General features: G+C 44.6%; 1 protein-coding gene across 4 annotated transcripts in view; it reads right to left on the bottom strand.

Moving 5' to 3' along the window:
• Positions 1–16,795, bottom strand: part of MYO1B (myosin IB) — a 325,313-nt gene that overhangs the window by 131,727 nt on the left and 176,791 nt on the right. For all 4 annotated transcript variants that reach the window (XM_040439420.1, XM_040439422.1, XM_040439424.1 and 1 more), the window contains exon 7: positions 8,482–8,545. In XM_040439420.1, the coding sequence (XP_040295354.1) occupies positions 8,482–8,545 (64 nt within the window). The remainder of the gene's footprint in view (positions 1–8,481; positions 8,546–16,795) is intronic.

Raw genomic sequence — 16,795 nt, 5'->3', positions numbered from 1 at the left:
TAACGCAGTCAGTCATGTGAGTGGTAAACAGGAAAATTCAGCTGACTAAGTATGAATTGTCTGGCTAGATAAAGGCCAGGCTGTCCGGAGACATTTTACAAGATTATTCCCATTTGTAGATCAAAAGAGGCATAGCTGTGCATAATGTGCAATAACGATATTACATCTGGACAGTTAGGTCATGTACATTTTATAATGTGCTAAAACGGAACAAGTCAAATAGCTAGATTTTATACATCATGTACACTTTATACTAATTTCCTGCCGTGTCAACTTACACTGAAGCCATGTATTTAACCCACATCAATTATCTAACCACACACTATGTGTAATCCTTTATGGCACAAACATATGTTATAAACAGTCAGACATGCAGTACGAAGTCACGGTCAGATATATTGGGTAGCTAGCACAGTATACTAGGCTCTAACAAAAGGCAGACTGAAATAGGCTCACTGTACATGTCAGGCCTATTCAGCTCAGTGACTATTCAGCTCAATAGTTAAAAATAATAATACAGTACCTAAAAAGCCAAAAGATGCTGCAAAACTGAAATACATATACTTTAAAAAAGGTACCAAACAAACGGGATGAAAACTCAACTTTCACCATTTACATCCAATTATAAATAATCATAGAAAATCATTTAGTTCAGAAGGTGGGGGTGGAATATGAAATATGATGAGCCATGATGACAGAACAAATTTCCTGTGTGTGCCTGCTTTTTTGTAACTGCAGGATCTTGGCATGTTGAGTGACAAAGGGTACTTATGTATCAGATCATCTGCCCAATTTCTACAGTTAAGTGGACTATGCTGAAATGAAGCTGAAATGCAAATACAAAACATTTAATTTTGTTCATGGACCACCAAAATATATATTGGTGCTTATTTGGCATCATATCAATACACAACCATCATCATCCTCTAAGGGTACTTTCACACTAGCGTTTTTGTTTTCCGGCATAGAGTTCAGTCACAGGAGCTCAATACTGGAAAAGAACTGATCAGTTTTATCCTAATGCATTCTGAATGGAGAGCATTCCGTTCAGGATGCATCAGTTCAGTCCCTCTTACGTTTTTTGTACGGAGAAAATACCACAGCATGCTGCAGTTTTCTCTCCGGCTAAAAAGACTGAACAGTTGCCGGAATCAGTTTGCTTCCGGATTGCCGGATCCGGCAGGCAGTTCCGGCGACGGAACTGCCTGCCGGAATCCTCTGCCACAAGTGTGAAACTACCCTAACCTGGGAATTTTCTGGGCAGGTAAACACCACATTAGTACCTTCTGAATATTAAAATCAGCAGTCAAAACAAGTGGTATTTTTGCTTTAGGAAATTCAATTTTGAAAACCCCAAAACATTAACACAGAATATTCTCTTCCTTCATACAGGCATGTTCCCTTACAAAACCACAGCTTCTTGGGCCTGGAGCAAGAGAACACATGCCATATGCCACTCCAGTACAGGATCAGAGAATTATAATGCCAAACACTTGTCATGGTGCTTCCACACTGGCCACTTCCAAGTCCTGTAGAACATACGACCAACATTCTCTTAAGTCTTAAACATTATGCATACCAGAGGCGTAGCTATAGAGGTCCCAGCGGTCTCAATGGAGACCGGCTCCTAAGTCAGGGGGGCCCATCCTCAGGGCAGCAATACAGTTAGGTGCTACGGAAGAGCAAAGAGCAATTACTCCCGGGCCACACCTTTCCCTGATAGGCTTCAGGAATGCTTATAGCCTATGAGAACCCGGCACAGGAGGCACGATGACTTAATAATCATCGTACCGCCTGAGCCAGGCAGTGTATAGCTCTTATTTTTTATTTGGCACTATGCTGTTAGTGCTTCCCCCCCCCCCCTTCCCCATGATGGCCTATGTGGGATTCTAATGGGGGGTGCTATGGGGACATTGGCTCTACTGGGTGCACTAAGAGGGAGCATTTTTTGTACTAGCACACATTATAAATGGGGTATATTTTGCATTGGCATGCATAATAAGGGGGCATTTTTTGTATTAACGCACATTATAAGGATAATTATTACTACTGGCGGACTATTGGGAACATGACTACTTGTCATGTCCTGCTCAGGTTATGTGCGGAGGTCTGCCAGGTTAGCAGCACAAGTGTAGTTTAGCTGTATCCGCCTCCCTTCAGGTGCACAGGAAGGAAGTAAGTTGCTGGATCTGCTCTGCGACAAGATAAGTTGGTTTTGTTTTCTTGTGTGTGTTCTGTTTAGGCTGTTAGAGAGACGCCTGCCTCCTCCAGGTCTGAGGAAGCAAGCTGTCTCTTTCCCCTGTCACCATCTTAGGGATTTTAGGGAATCTTCAGCCTTAGGCACAGGGGCACGTTTATTCCCACCTCTAGGGTCTGAACATGGGCACAGAAGTCTAGGGAGAGCTGGTAGGGATTTGTAAGGAGGTGACCTTTATCCCCAGCTTCTGGCCTAGACACTTGTTTGTGGATTTATGTTGTATCTTGTATCCTGTCCAGCATGACATTATAACCCGCCAAAACCTAGACTGCCATTTCTCAGCAGCTTTGAGATGGAGTCAATTGATTCGTTGGTTGATCGCATGCAGGAGTTAACTTGGGAGGTAGCTGACCTCCGCAATGCAGTATCACTTTGCCAGAATTTTCTGCTTCATGGCTTCGCTGGTGGGAGTCCGTCCAGCCTTGAGCCTAAGGTTGCTCTCCCTGATCAGTTTTCTGGGGGTGTGGATTATTATCTGCTTTAGGCCTATTGCACACGGACGTTTTTTTTTCCCGTTTACTGGACGTTTTTTGCGTTCCGTATACGGTCCGTATACGGAACCATTCATTTCAATGGTTCCGCAAAAAAAACGGAATGTACTCCGTATGCATTCCGTTTCCGTATTTCCGTTTTTCCGTTCCGTTTTAACATAGAACATGTCCTATTATTGCCCGCAAATCACAGTCCGTGGCTCCATTCAAGTCAATGGGTCCGCAAAAAAACGGAACACATACGGAAATGCATCCGTATGTCTTCCGTTTCCGTTCCGTTTTTTGCTGAACCATCTATTGAAAATGTTATGCCCAGCCCAATTTTATCTATGTAATTACTGTATACTGTATATGCCGAACGGAAAAACGGAACGGAAAAACGGAACAGAAACGGAAACAAAAAACGGAACAACGGATCCGTGAAAAACGGATCGCAAAACACTGAAAAAGCCATACGGTCGTGTGCAATAGGCCTTAGAGAGTCATGCAAGTTGTATTTTCAGCTGCGGCAGTCTTCATCTGGTGATGAGAGTCAGAGAGTAGGGATAATCATTTCCCTGCTTAAAGGGGACGCGCAGTCCTGAACCTTTTCTCTGCCGACCGGTTCTCTGGCCCTCCGGTCGGTGAATGAATTTTTTAAAGCCTTGGGATTCATTTATGATGACCCAGATCAGGTCTCCATGGCAGAATCTAAGTTGCGTACTTTATTACAAGGAGAACATTCTGCAGAGGTGTATTGTGTTGAGTTTAGGAGATTGACTACGAAGCACGGGATCATTCCACCCAGACTCCGTAGCCCGTTTTGTCAGGGGTTGTCTGAGAGATTAAAAGATGCCCTCGCTTTTCATGAATATCCGGATACATTGGAGAATGCTATGTCTTTGGCAGTGCGGTTAGATAGACGCATCAGAGAGAGGTGTAAGGTCCCCTCCACGCGAGGGATCCCTTCTGTGAGTGGTTTTGTCCCACCAGTTCCCAAGAGTATTATGACATGCAATTCTGGGGTAGGGGAGGAACCCATGCAGCTGGGTCAGGTGTTGTTCCGTTCTGGTAATAGGAACTTTAGGAGGTTGAATAAGCTATGTTATTACTGTGGAGAAAGTAGTAATTTTGTTTATGCTTGTCCTTTTGTTAAATCGCGTGTTGATGATAAAGAACCACAAAGAGGTTTACATAAAGAGAACCAAAAACATCCTTGACTCTTGGTAGTGTGAATGGGCTGCCGGAGCAAGCAAGTATGCAATCTCCCTGCAATACTCGTTTTCTCCTTCCAGCTATGGTGGCGCTAGACTCAAGAAAATTTAATTTTGAAGTATTCCTTGATTGTGGTGCTGGGATAAACCTTATTATCTTTTTCTTCAAAATATGGGCCTAAGTACTTGCACCTTAGAAAGAGATTCCGGTTTTCGCAATTGATTCTTCCCCTCTTTCTCAAAGGAGTCTCACTCATATTGCTCATGGAATTCAGTTAAGGGTGGGTGATTCACATGTTGAGATCTCTTGTTTTGTCATGAAGGACTTGCCCGCTCCTATGGTCTTAGGGTTACCGTGGTTGATAAAACATAACCCTACTATAGATTGGAAGGCAAGGCAGATCATTGGTTGGAGTGAATTTTATTCAGACAATTGTCTTAGTGCCTCTATCTTTGGGGTGTCTACTACGGTTTTACCCCAGTAACTCAGATTTTGCGGATGTCTTTTCGGAAGGTGGGGCTCAGGAATTGCCTGCTCATAGTGAATATGATTGCCCGGTTAATCTCATCCCAGGGGCTAAGTTACCAAAGTCTCGGCTATACAATCTTTCTCAACCCGAAAGAGAGGTCATGCGGAAGTATATTGCCGAGAGTTTGGCAAAGGGTCATATTAGTCCATCTAAATCTCCGGTCGCAGTTGGGTTATTCTTTAAGAAAGGATGGATCGCTTAGACCCTGTTTGGATTTCCGGGAATTGAACCGCATTACGGTCCGTGATCCGTATCCCCTTCCCTTGATCTCTGACCTTTTTGATCAAATTGTTGCAGCCAAGGTGTTCTCCACATTAAATTTAAGAGGGGCCTACAATCTGATCAGAATCAAGGAGGGGGATGAGTGGAAAACGGCTTTCAACACACACGAGAATCATTTCGAGAATCTGGTTATGCCTTTTGGGTTAACTAATGCGCCAGCAGTGTTTCAGCGATTTGTCTATGACATTTTCCATCATTTTGTGGGAAGGTTCGTTGTAATTTACTTGGATGGCATTCTAATTTACTCTCCTGATCTGAAGACTCATCAGGATCACGTGAGACAGGTTTTGGTCGATCCTTCGGGAGAATAAATTGTATGCTAAATTGGAGAAATGTGTGTTTACTGTTCAGGAGCTTCCGTTTCTGGGTTACCTGCTTTCTGAATCTGGTTTTCGTATGGACCCCGAAAAAGGTCCGGGCGGTTCTGGAATGGGACCGACCAGAGAATCAGAAAGCTTTGATGCGGTTTACCAATTATTATAGAAAATTTATCTTGAACTACTCTACCATTGTAAGACCCCTGACCAATCTGATTAAGAAAGGCGTTGACTTCTGTCTGGTCGGATGAGGAATTGCAGGCCTTTTCGGCTATTAAGGAATGTTTTGCGTCTGTTCCCATTCTGATGCAGCCCGATGTGTCTCAGCCATTTGTGGTGGAGGTGGATGCATCAGAGGTGGGGGTTGGAGAAGTGTTGTCGCAGGGTTCATCTCCTGGCAAGTGGCGTCCGTGTGCTTTTTGTTCGGTCGCCGAGAGGAATTATGATGTAGGAGATAGGGAATTGCTGGCCATCAAATTGGCCTTTGAGGAATGGCGTCACTGGTTGGAGGGGGTGTCTCATACCGTTACGGTATATACTGATCATAAGAACTTGGCTTACCTGCAAACTGCCAAGCGTCTGAATCCTAGACAGGCTAGATGGTCACTGTTCTTTACTAGGTTCAACTTTGTGGTTACTTTTCGCCCGGGGGTAAAAAACGTCAAGGCGGATGCATTGTCTCGTAGTTTTCCTGGGGGAGGCGATTCAGAGGATCCTGCTCCGATTTTGGCTGATGGGGTGGTTGTTTCCGCTCCGTACCCAGAGTTGGAGATGGAGGTATTGGGAGCCCAGGAGGAGGCTCCGGATTCTTGTCCCCCAGGTAGGTTGTTTGTTCCTGCTGGATTGCGATACAAGGTATTCAAGGAACATCACAATACTGTACTTGCAGGACATCCTGGTGGCAAGTCCACTTTTGATCTGATTTCCCGAAAGTTCTGGTGGCCCGGGTTACGTCAGAGTGTTGAGGATTACGTAGCAACTTGTGAGACCTGTGCACGGGCAAAGGTTGCTCACACTCGACCTTCTGGTTCACTTCTTCCTTTGTCTATTCCATCTAGTCCTTAGACGCACTTGTCTATGGACTTTATTACTGATCTGCCGAGTTCCTCTGGGAAAACTGATTTTGGTGGTTGTTGACCGTTTCAGTAAAATGGCTCACTTTGTATCGTTAACTAGTCTGCCCAATGCCAAGACTCTTGCTCAGGTTTTTGTGGATAACATCATGAAATTACATAGCATTCCCTCGGATGTGGTTTCTGGCACGCAGTTTGTTTCCAGATTTAGGAGGGCGTTCTGCTCTCGGCTTGGTATCCAACTTTCGTTCTCTTCGGCTTTTCATCCGCAGTCGAATGGGCAGACAGAGCGTACTAATCAAAACCTGGAGACCTACTTGAGGTGCTTTGTGGCTGAAAACCAGGAGGACTGGTCCTCATTCTCATCACTAGCAGAGTTTGCTTTGAATAACCGTAGGCAGGAGTCCACGGGTAAGTCGCCATTTTTTGGCGCATACAGTTTTCAACCTCAGTTTGGTACCTTTTCTGAGACTAGTTCCTCTGGGATGCCAGAGGAGGAGAGATTTTCTTTTGCCTTGTCCTCTATCTGGTGGAAGATTCAAGTGAATTTGGAGAGAATGGGTGAGAGGTACAAGCGAATGGCTGACAAGAGACGTATGACTGGTCTGGACCTGTGTGTGGGTGATCTGGTGTGGTTATCTACTAAAAATATTAAACTGAAAATACCATCTTGGAAACTGGGTCCAAGATTTATTGGACCTTACAAAATATCTGCGGTGAGATCTGGAGGATCCACGATGTGTTCCACAGGTCTTTACTTAAGAAATATGTGAAACCGGTGGAACCATCGCCATTGCCTCCTCCCCCTGTTCTGGTTCATGGAAATTTAGAGTTCGAGATCTCTAGGGTTCTCGACTCACGGGTTCTTCGGGGTTCCCTTCAGTACCTGGTACACTGGAGGGGATACGGCCCTGAGTTGAGGATGTGGGTTCTGGCTGTGGATGTTAGTGCCAGCCGACTGGTGAGGGCTTTTCACAGATCCCACCCGGATAAAGTTGGGCCGGGGTGTCCGGAGGTCACCCGTAGAAGGGGGGGTACTGTCATGCCCTGCTCAGGTTATGTGCGGAAGTCTGCCAGGTTAGCAGCACATGTGTAGTTTAGCTGTATCCGCCTCCCTTCAGGTGCACTGGGTGGGGTCGTTTGTATGAGTTTAAATTACGCCCCTTCCCAGTGTCCTGTGCAGGTTATAGCTTCTATCTTGCTCAGTGGAAGGAAGGATTTGCTGTATCTGCTCTGTGACAAGATAAGTTGGTTTTGTTTTCTTGTGTGTGTTCTGTTTAGGCTGTTAGAGAGATGCCTGCCTCCTCCAGGTCTGGAGGAAGCAAGCTGTCTCTTTCCCCCTGTCACCATCTTAGGGATTTTAGGGAATCTTCAGCCTTAGGCACGGGGCACGTTTATTCCCACCTCTAGGGTCTGAACATGGGCACAGAAGTCTAGGGAGAGCTGGTAGGGATTTGTAAGGAGGTGACCTTTATCCCCAGCTTCTGGCCTAGACACTTGTTTGTGGATTTCTGTTGTATCTTGTATCCTGTCCAGCGTGACACTACTAGTATAGGCACTATGGGGGCATTATTACTTCTGGGCCACTACTATTATTTATATACACTATTTGGGGGACATTATATTTATACTAGGTGTCAGAGACACTGTTATTTTTAGGGCACTGTGTGCCAATAATTATTGAAGGGGTCACTATTTGAGTGGTACTAGTATTTTCAGGGGGAACATTTCGGCAGTAGTGTTGGGAGCACAGTGGGCACAGTATTGAGGGCGATAGGATGGGGTGTTCAGAAGGTTGGGAAGATGATGGAAATGTAGGAAACAAAGATATCAAACTCTGCAGAGACAAGAGACGGCTGAAAGAAACCATCATGGCGGTCTGGTCTGAAAGGAGATTAGGAAAGAGAATGTATACATCAAAGGAGATGCAAGAGGTATGTAATGCAGTATTTCCCTGGGTATTTATCAAACTGGTGTAAAGAGGAATTTGCTTAGTTGCCTATAGCAACAAATCCGATTCCTCCTTTCATTTTCACAGCTCTTTTGGATTGGTTGCTACTGGTTACCAAGTATCTCTTCAAACAGTAGGGCTGGAGGGAAGGGGTTAGGTTGAAAATTTGGCATAGGGGGGTGGGGGTGGGGGGTGCAGTATCAATTTTTGCCTCAGGCAGCAGAAAGGATAGTTGCAACGCTGCCTCTTGCCACAAAGCACTTCAGAAAGGGGGGGGGAGGTACATGCTGCATCTTGCACCAGGGCCCATGAGCCTTTAGCTACACCACTGACACACACACGAAATCTAACTTATGTTTCCTTATATATATCAGTATTCGTACTTACAGTTGCTTATAACGCCCCCAAGTGGGTCTCCCTTGAAATCAAATTCAATATCCATGTATTTGCCCTAAGGAAAAACATTATACAACACATTAAAAAAGAAACACATTTCAGTGTAACACAAGTGCACATTCTTGTCATGATGTTTCCCTGATCTGTGAGACAATTTCTTGGTGTTTATGGATGAATCCGGCTGCTTTATATTCGATTTCACCAAAGTCTATGTGATGCTTGAAAGCTGAAGGTGCTTGAAAATGCATTGCCCTTACAATTGTATGATTTGTACAAGACAGGGATGCACAACTTTTTGTGATCCAGAGGGCTACATTCCACTAAAACTTAACCACTTCATTACCGGAGTGTTTATCCCCCTTCCTAACCAGGCCAGTTATTCAGTTCTAGCAATGGGCCTATCTAACTGCAAATAACCAATTAATTTCTGAGCCAGCCAGTGGCGTCGCCAGGGGGGGGCCAGAGGGGGCCACGGCCCCCCCTACATCATGCTGTGCCCCCCAACTAAAATGCCCCCACCTAGTGAGCCGCCGCTGGGCACAGGGAGATGAGCGCTTCCATTGCGCTCATCTCCATTGTAAACTGCCTGTGCCAGCGGAGGTGCGGAGGTGAAGGGGAGGGAGAGGCGTGTCCCTTCCCCTTCCTCTGATAGGCTGCAGGCAGGCCCCGAAGTGGAGGAGAGGCCCCGCCCCCTAATTGCTCCTGTTTATCTTTCTAAAGCTAAAGGACCTTTGATGATGTCATCACAGGTCCTGTAAGGGAACTGCACAGTGTAAAGTGTAGTTCCCAGGTTAGAACAGTGCATCTGCCAGGACCTGTGATGACATCATCTTCAACATCACAGGTCCTGCAGAATCTAGCAAAGGAACTGCACCAAAAATGGTGTAGTTCCTAGGTTTCAAAGGTATATCTGCCAGGACCTGTGATGACATCATCACAGGTCCTTCAACCCCTAATAGCAAGTATTAGAAGTTCGCAAGCAGCTCTGCATTGATCCATACAGACTGGAATGGAGAGGTAAGAGGAGGTCCTCCACTTCTCATCATTTACCCCCCCTCCATGCCCTGTTTTTACTCATTGCTCACTCATGTATAATACTTCAGACAGGTACAGTGACCACAACCTCATGTACCTCACACACACAGTGACCATAATGTATAACTGACCACATATTTCTATAAACACTGCATCTACAGTATTATACCTTCTATGTGTCACATCAATACACTGCTCTGTGTGTAATATATATATATATATATATATATATATATATATATATATATACACACACATACACACACACTGCATATATTACACAGTATTATACATGAAATATGTACAGATATATAGTATATACTGCAGTGCACTGATATGTGAGGTACAAGGTATAATAGATGCTGTGTGTACAGATATCAGTACACTTCTGTATATACTATATATGTGAGGTACGAGGTATAATAGATGCAGTGTGTACAGATATATAGTATATATAGCGGTGTACTAATATCTGAGGTATGAGGTGTCAATACACTGCTGTATTTACTATATACCTGTACACACTGCATCTATTATACCTCGTACCTCACATATTACACTACTGTATATATTGTATACCTGTATACACTGCATATATTATACCCCGTACCTCACATATCAGTACACTGCTGTATATACTATATACCTGTACACACTGCATCTATTATACCCTGTACCTCACATATCAGTACACTACGGAATATACTATATACCTGTACACACTGCATATATTATACCGCGTACCTCACATAACTGTACACTGCTGTATATAATATACATCTGTACACACTGCATCTATTATACCTCTTTTGTGTGCCAGGGCTGTTTTGTAATCCCAATCCGGCCCTGATGGCATAAATTATAAAACGCAGCAGCAAGAATAGTTCATGGAACAAAGGGAGGGGCTATAAAAGGGGAATGGGGACCCAATTTAGATTCCTGCTATGGGGCCCAGTGATTTTTATGGACGCCCCTGGCTGCAGGCACTAGGCCGGCAACATATCAGAGGCCGGCGCAATGACGTCATCATGCCGCCGAAGCCTTATATTACAGCGTGGGACACAGGAAGAGGCTGCATCGCATCGCTGAGACTGAGGTAAGTATAAGTGTTTTTTTTTTTTTGTTTTTTTACAATAGTGTTACTGGCACTTTGGGGGGGGCTTATTACAATACTGGCACATGATGATGGAGGGGACTTAATACTGGCACATGATGATGGGGGGGACTTAATACTGGCACATGATGATGGGGGGGACTTAATACTGGCACATGATGATGGGGGGGACTTAATACTGGCACGTGATGATGGGGGGGACTTAATACTGGCACATGATGATGGGGGGGACTTAATACTGGCACGTGATGGGGGGCTCAATACTGGCACGTGATGGGGGGCTCAATACTGGCACGTGATGGGGGGCTTATTACTGGCACGTGATGGGGGGCTTATTACTGGCACGTGATGGGGGGCTTATTACTGGCACGTGATGGGGGGCTTATTACTGGCACGTGATGGGGGGCTTATTACTGGCACGTGATGGGGGGCTTATTACTGGCACGTGATGGGGGGCTTATTACTGGCACGTGATGGGGGGCTTCTTACTGGCACGTGATGGGGGGCTTATTACTGGCACGTGATGGGGGGCTTATTACTGGCACGTGATGGGGGGCTTATTACTGGCACGTGATGGGGGGCTTATTACTGGCACGTGATGGGGGGCTTATTACTGGCACGTGATGGGGGGCTTATTACTGGCACGTGATGGGGGGCTTATTACTGGCACGTGATGGGGGGCTTATTACTGGCACGTGATGGGGGGCTTATTACTGGCACGTGATGGGGGGCTTATTACTGGCACGTGATGGGGGGCTTATTACTGGCACGTGATGGGGGGCTTATTACTGGCACGTGATGGGGGGCTTATTACTGGCACGTGATGGGGGGCTTATTACTGGCACGTGATGGGGGGCTTATTACTGGCACGTGATGGGGGGCTTATTACTGGCACGTGATGGGGGGCTTATTACTGGCACGTGATGGGGGGCTTATTACTGGCACGTGATGGGGGGCTTATTACTGGCACGTGATGGGGGGCTTATTACTGGCACGTGATGGGGGGCTTATTACTGGCACGTGATGGGGGGCTTATTACTGGCACGTGATGGGGGGCTTATTACTGGCACGTGATGGGGGGCTTATTACTGGCACGTGATGGGGGGCTTATTACTGGCACGTGATGGGGGCTTATTACTGGCACATTGGGGGGCTCTTGTTACTGGCACGTTATTGAGGGCACTTATTACTGGCACATTATTGGTGGGCACTATAGGGGCATCTATTGAGGCCACAAAGAAGGGGTGTTTTATATGGGGGGCTCTGTACAGTAGCATTTTATACTGGGACACATTATGGTGGGTACTATGGAGAAGGGGAGAGAGGAGTACTATGGAGTCATCTACGGGGGGCACTAAGAAGGGGTATTTTATACTTGCAAATTATGGGGGACACTGAGGGCATCTACTGGGGCACGATATATGGGGCATTTTATACTGGTACATTATGGGGGGCACTAGCAGGAAGGGGGAGAGGAGCACTATGGAGGCATTTACTGGTGCACTATATAGGAGTATTTTATACTGGCACATTATGGGGGACATTAGCTCAACTGGGGGCATAAGGGGGTATGTTTTGCACATTATAAGGAGAATTATTTCTACTGGGGGGCATTATGGTGGGTGTTATTACTCCCCCATGGTATGACCCCCTAGTAGCAGCATTAGCCTCTCCCTGCTCTGCTATCCCTCTGCCCCTTCTCCAAATCCTTATTATGAAATCTTTCTCATTAGGATAAAACACAACATCAGCGCCGCCGAGCCCCCGGCCAAAGTGTTGAAGTGGCGTCCGAGATCCCCAAGGGCCAAGCCAAGTAATTGTAAGTGTTCATGTGAAATATGTTTATTTTATATATGTACACTTCTGTGAGAGGCGGGGAGGGAGATCTGTGGATGACACTGTTATAGGGAGGGAGATCTGTGGATGACACTGTTATAGGGAGGGAGATCTGTGGATGACACTGTTATGGAGGGGGAAATGGGGATGACACTGTCATGGGGTGGATCTGTGGATGACACATATAGCATAAGATGCTATATACGGTATGTGGCATCCACAGATCCCCCCCATAGCAGTGTCATCCACAGATCCCCCTCTCTATAAAAGTGTCATCCACAGACAGCTGGACTTTTCTTCCCTGTTGCGGTTTTAGGTATTGGGTAAAGTATCGCAGCATTTCTAAGCGTACTTGTGTAAATGTATCGTTGTTATAGCTGCCCCCCCTACTTTTGTCCTGGCCCCCAGTGTGCCCCCCCAAAATTTGAAAGCTAGAGACGCCACTGGAGCCAGCCTACATGTATTTTTGATATTTTCCTCGGGACACCCTAGACCTTTCTTTTGTGCCATTAGATGGAAATAATGATATAGATATAGATGATATAGATATAGATGATATAGATATAGATATAGATGATATAGATATAGATATAGATGATATAGATATAGATGATATAGATATAGATATAGATGATATAGATATAGATATAGATGATATAGATATAGATGATATAGATATAGATATAGATGATATAGATATAGATATACAGTCATGTGAAAAAATTAGGACACCCTTTGAAAGCATGTGGTTTTTTGTAACATTTTTAATAAATGGTTATTTCATCTCCATTTCAACAATACAGAGAGATTAAAGTAATCCAACTAAACAAAGAAAACTGAAGAAAAGTCTTTTCAAGATCTTCTGTAAATGTCATTCTACAAAAATGCCTATTCTAACTGAGGAAAAAGATAGGACACCCTCACATGTATTCCCTCTTAAATTGGCTCAGATCTCACACAGGTATATCACACCAGGTGCACATAATTAGTAGATCGTTACTCTGCATGTTGAATGAGGCTTGCCCTATTTAAACCTCAGACATTTAGTTTGGTGTGCTCCTGACTGTTGAAGTGAGAGTGAGCACCATGGTGAGAGCAAAAGAGCTGTCAGAGGACTTCAGAAAAAAGATTGTAGCAGCCTATGAGTCTGGGAAGGGATTTAAAAAGATCTCAAAAGATTTTGAAATCAGCCATTCCACTGTCCGGAAGATAGTCTACAAGTGGAGGGCTTTCAAAACAACTGCCAACATGCCCAGGACTGGTCGCCCCAGCAAGTTCACCCCAAGAGCAGACCGCAAGATGCTAAAAGAGGTATCCAAAAACCCTAAAGTGTCATCTCGAGAACTACAGCAGGCTCTGGCTACTGTTGATGTAGAAGTACATGCCTCTACAATCAGAAAGAGACTGTACAAGTTTAACTTGCATGGGAGGTGTGCAAGGAGGAAACCTTTGCTTTCCAAGAGAAACATCGAGGCCAGACTGACATTTGCCAGCGATAAAGTTGACAAAGACCAGGACTTCTGGAATAATGTTCTTTGGACAGATGAGTCCAAAATTGAATTATTTGGACACAACAGCAGAGGACATGTTTGGCGTAAACCAAACACAGCATTCCAAGAAAAGAACCTCATACCAACTGTGAAGCATGGAGGTGGAAGTGTCATGGTTTGGGGCTGCTTTGCTGCAGCAGGACCTGGTCAGCTCACCATCATAGAATCCACGATGAATTCTACTGTGTATCAGAAGGTGCTTGAAGAACATGTGAGACCATCAGTTAGAAAATTAAAGCTGAAGCGGAACTGGACCATGCAACATGACAATGACCCAAAACATACTAGTAAATCAACCAAAGATTGGCTGAAAAAGAAGAAATGGAGAGTCCTGGAATGGCCAAGTCAAAGTCCAGATTTGAATCCCATTGAGATGCTGTGGGGTGACTTGAAAAGGGCTGTACGTGCAAGAAACCCCTCAAACATCTCACAGCTGAAAAAGTTCTGCATTGAGGAGTGTGGTAAAATTTCCTCAGACCGATGTCGAAGACTGGTAGATGGCTACAAGAACCGTCTCACTGCAGTTATTTCAGCCAAAGGAGGTAACACTGGCTATTAGGGGCAAGGGTGTCCTATCTTTTTCCTCAGTTAGAATAGGCATTTTTGTAGAATGACATTTACAGAAGATCTTGAAAAGACTTTTCTTCAGTTTTCTTTGTTTAGTCGGATTACTTTAATCTCTCTGTATTGTTGAAACGGAGATGAAATAACCATTTATTAAAAATGTTACAAAAAACCACATGTTTTCAAAGGGTGTCCTAATTTTTTCACATGACTGTAGATGATATAGATATAGATATAGATATAGATGATATAGATATAGATGATATAGATATAGATGTAGATGATATAGATGATATAGATATAGATATAGATGATATAGATATAGATGATATAGATATACACACACACACACTGAAAATTATGAAAAAAAATTTCTTCTAACTATTACAAAAGGTTTCAAGACAAAACATTTCTAAAACCATTCCTGTATGCTTGTACCCTGAAAATGGACGCCATTTATGCAATTCCCGCCGTAAGACTTCAAAAGACTGGAGCGCATTTTGGTGGCGTATTTTTCTATTGTGGATTCTAGAGCACTGTACTGCCAGAAAAATCTTGTATAGTGCCAAAAAGCTACAAGCCCCTTCAAAGTGACTTTTTAATTTTATTCATCTTGGGGAAATGTGGAAATTTTAATTATTTTTTTTTTTTTTAATTTTTTTAAGTGAATTAACCCCTTTCTGCTACAGTCAAGGCAGGATGAGGTTAATTCCCAGCCTGCAGGCTGACATTTCATTTTAACGCCAGCAGGTGGTACACTTACATAAGAAAAAGTGCTCCCCGACTGCTTTCAACTTCTTTAATATAATACACACTTGTAGCAGAGTGCTACAAGCATGTAATACAACCACACCGCTCCTGCAGGTCACAGCACACCTCCCTGTGACCGCAGCTGTGTAAGGACAGCACGGTCACAGCGATCTGTGGCGGCATGGGCCGCCGGTAGATGACGATGTAACCTGACGCTTTTATACGTCGGATTACAGATAAGAGCCTACCGCCGCGATGTAGAAAGTCGTGCGGCGGTAGTTAAGTGATTAAAGGAGTACTTTGGGTAAACACTGTTATAGTACCAGAGTCAAAGCATGACACAGATTCATAGAGCACCAAAGAGAATCCCCCTCAAGTCCTGCACTAGACATAACAGAGTATCAATTAAAGTGCTCCTTTAGGTTGCTTAAGATAGAGCAATGACAGCCACAGCAATCCAGACAGCAGTGACAGGCTGTCTCCTCAAACAGCCCTAATGCAGAGAACAATGAAGGTTTTGGAACCGCGCTGCTTGGGACTATGTCCCCCGGTCAACAGTGGATAGCACAGGGCACCAGCCCCTCTCCTCTTCACCCAAAAGGATCCGATCCTCCACAGACCTCCTCCTCTACAGGGTTAAAGAAGATTGGCAGAATAGTGAAGCACCCTTTTGCAAGTTATTTTTAAAAGGTTTTATTCTACTCACAAGAGTCGGTAGACAAAAAGCATATAGCACAATAAAATCGTCACGTTCCTGCCCGACCCGGGTTTCGCTGCCTCGCTTCTTCAGGGGCGATAACTGCGCATGTCCGCAGTGGGGCCCTTTAAATAGCCCAGCTTATCTTATTACCTGAGCCGGTATTAGTCCGGATCATATCCCAGATTTTCAAACAGCAGTTACAAATCATACATATTACAATTACAGACAGTAATCTTTTGATACATACAAAATTGAAATAAAATTAAAAAGGTTTCTCTTGCTGTTATAAACTCATTCACATATATACCCTTTCGGGTTACCGCAATTCTGTTCAATAGGTACATTTCTTCAGCCTACTACTACACATTGCTATCCCACATCATAGCATTAACAGCCGATATCTTAAATCCCTCAAATTTTACCTACAGTGTTCATAATGCCGTCACCTAGGCTCCACCTACTCTTGGAACGTCATTCAGGTATTCTCGACCTCGCCTCCTCCCTCCGACGCCCACATCACGATGTACCACCGCCCAATTGAACGGTCAGACCTTCATGACGTCGCTCAAAGGTCCTCAAGAGGCAAGGTAAAGAAAAACCCGAATAGCGCTACCAGTGGGGACACTTTACAATATGCATGGTTTCAAATCAAATTCTATGTTCAGCCCACCTGGTTGTAGGGTCCCTAGCTGGTAGATCCATTCTACCTCTTTTCTGTTAATTTGTGCCAGCGAATCCCCTCCTCGCCAGTGTGGC

Source organism: Bufo bufo, chromosome 7, assembly GCF_905171765.1.
Source record: "Bufo bufo chromosome 7, aBufBuf1.1, whole genome shotgun sequence".
Classification (NCBI taxonomy): Eukaryota; Metazoa; Chordata; class Amphibia; order Anura; family Bufonidae; genus Bufo; species Bufo bufo.
Note: the sequence above shows the minus strand (reverse complement) of the source record. Positions and strands in the feature narration are given on the sequence as shown.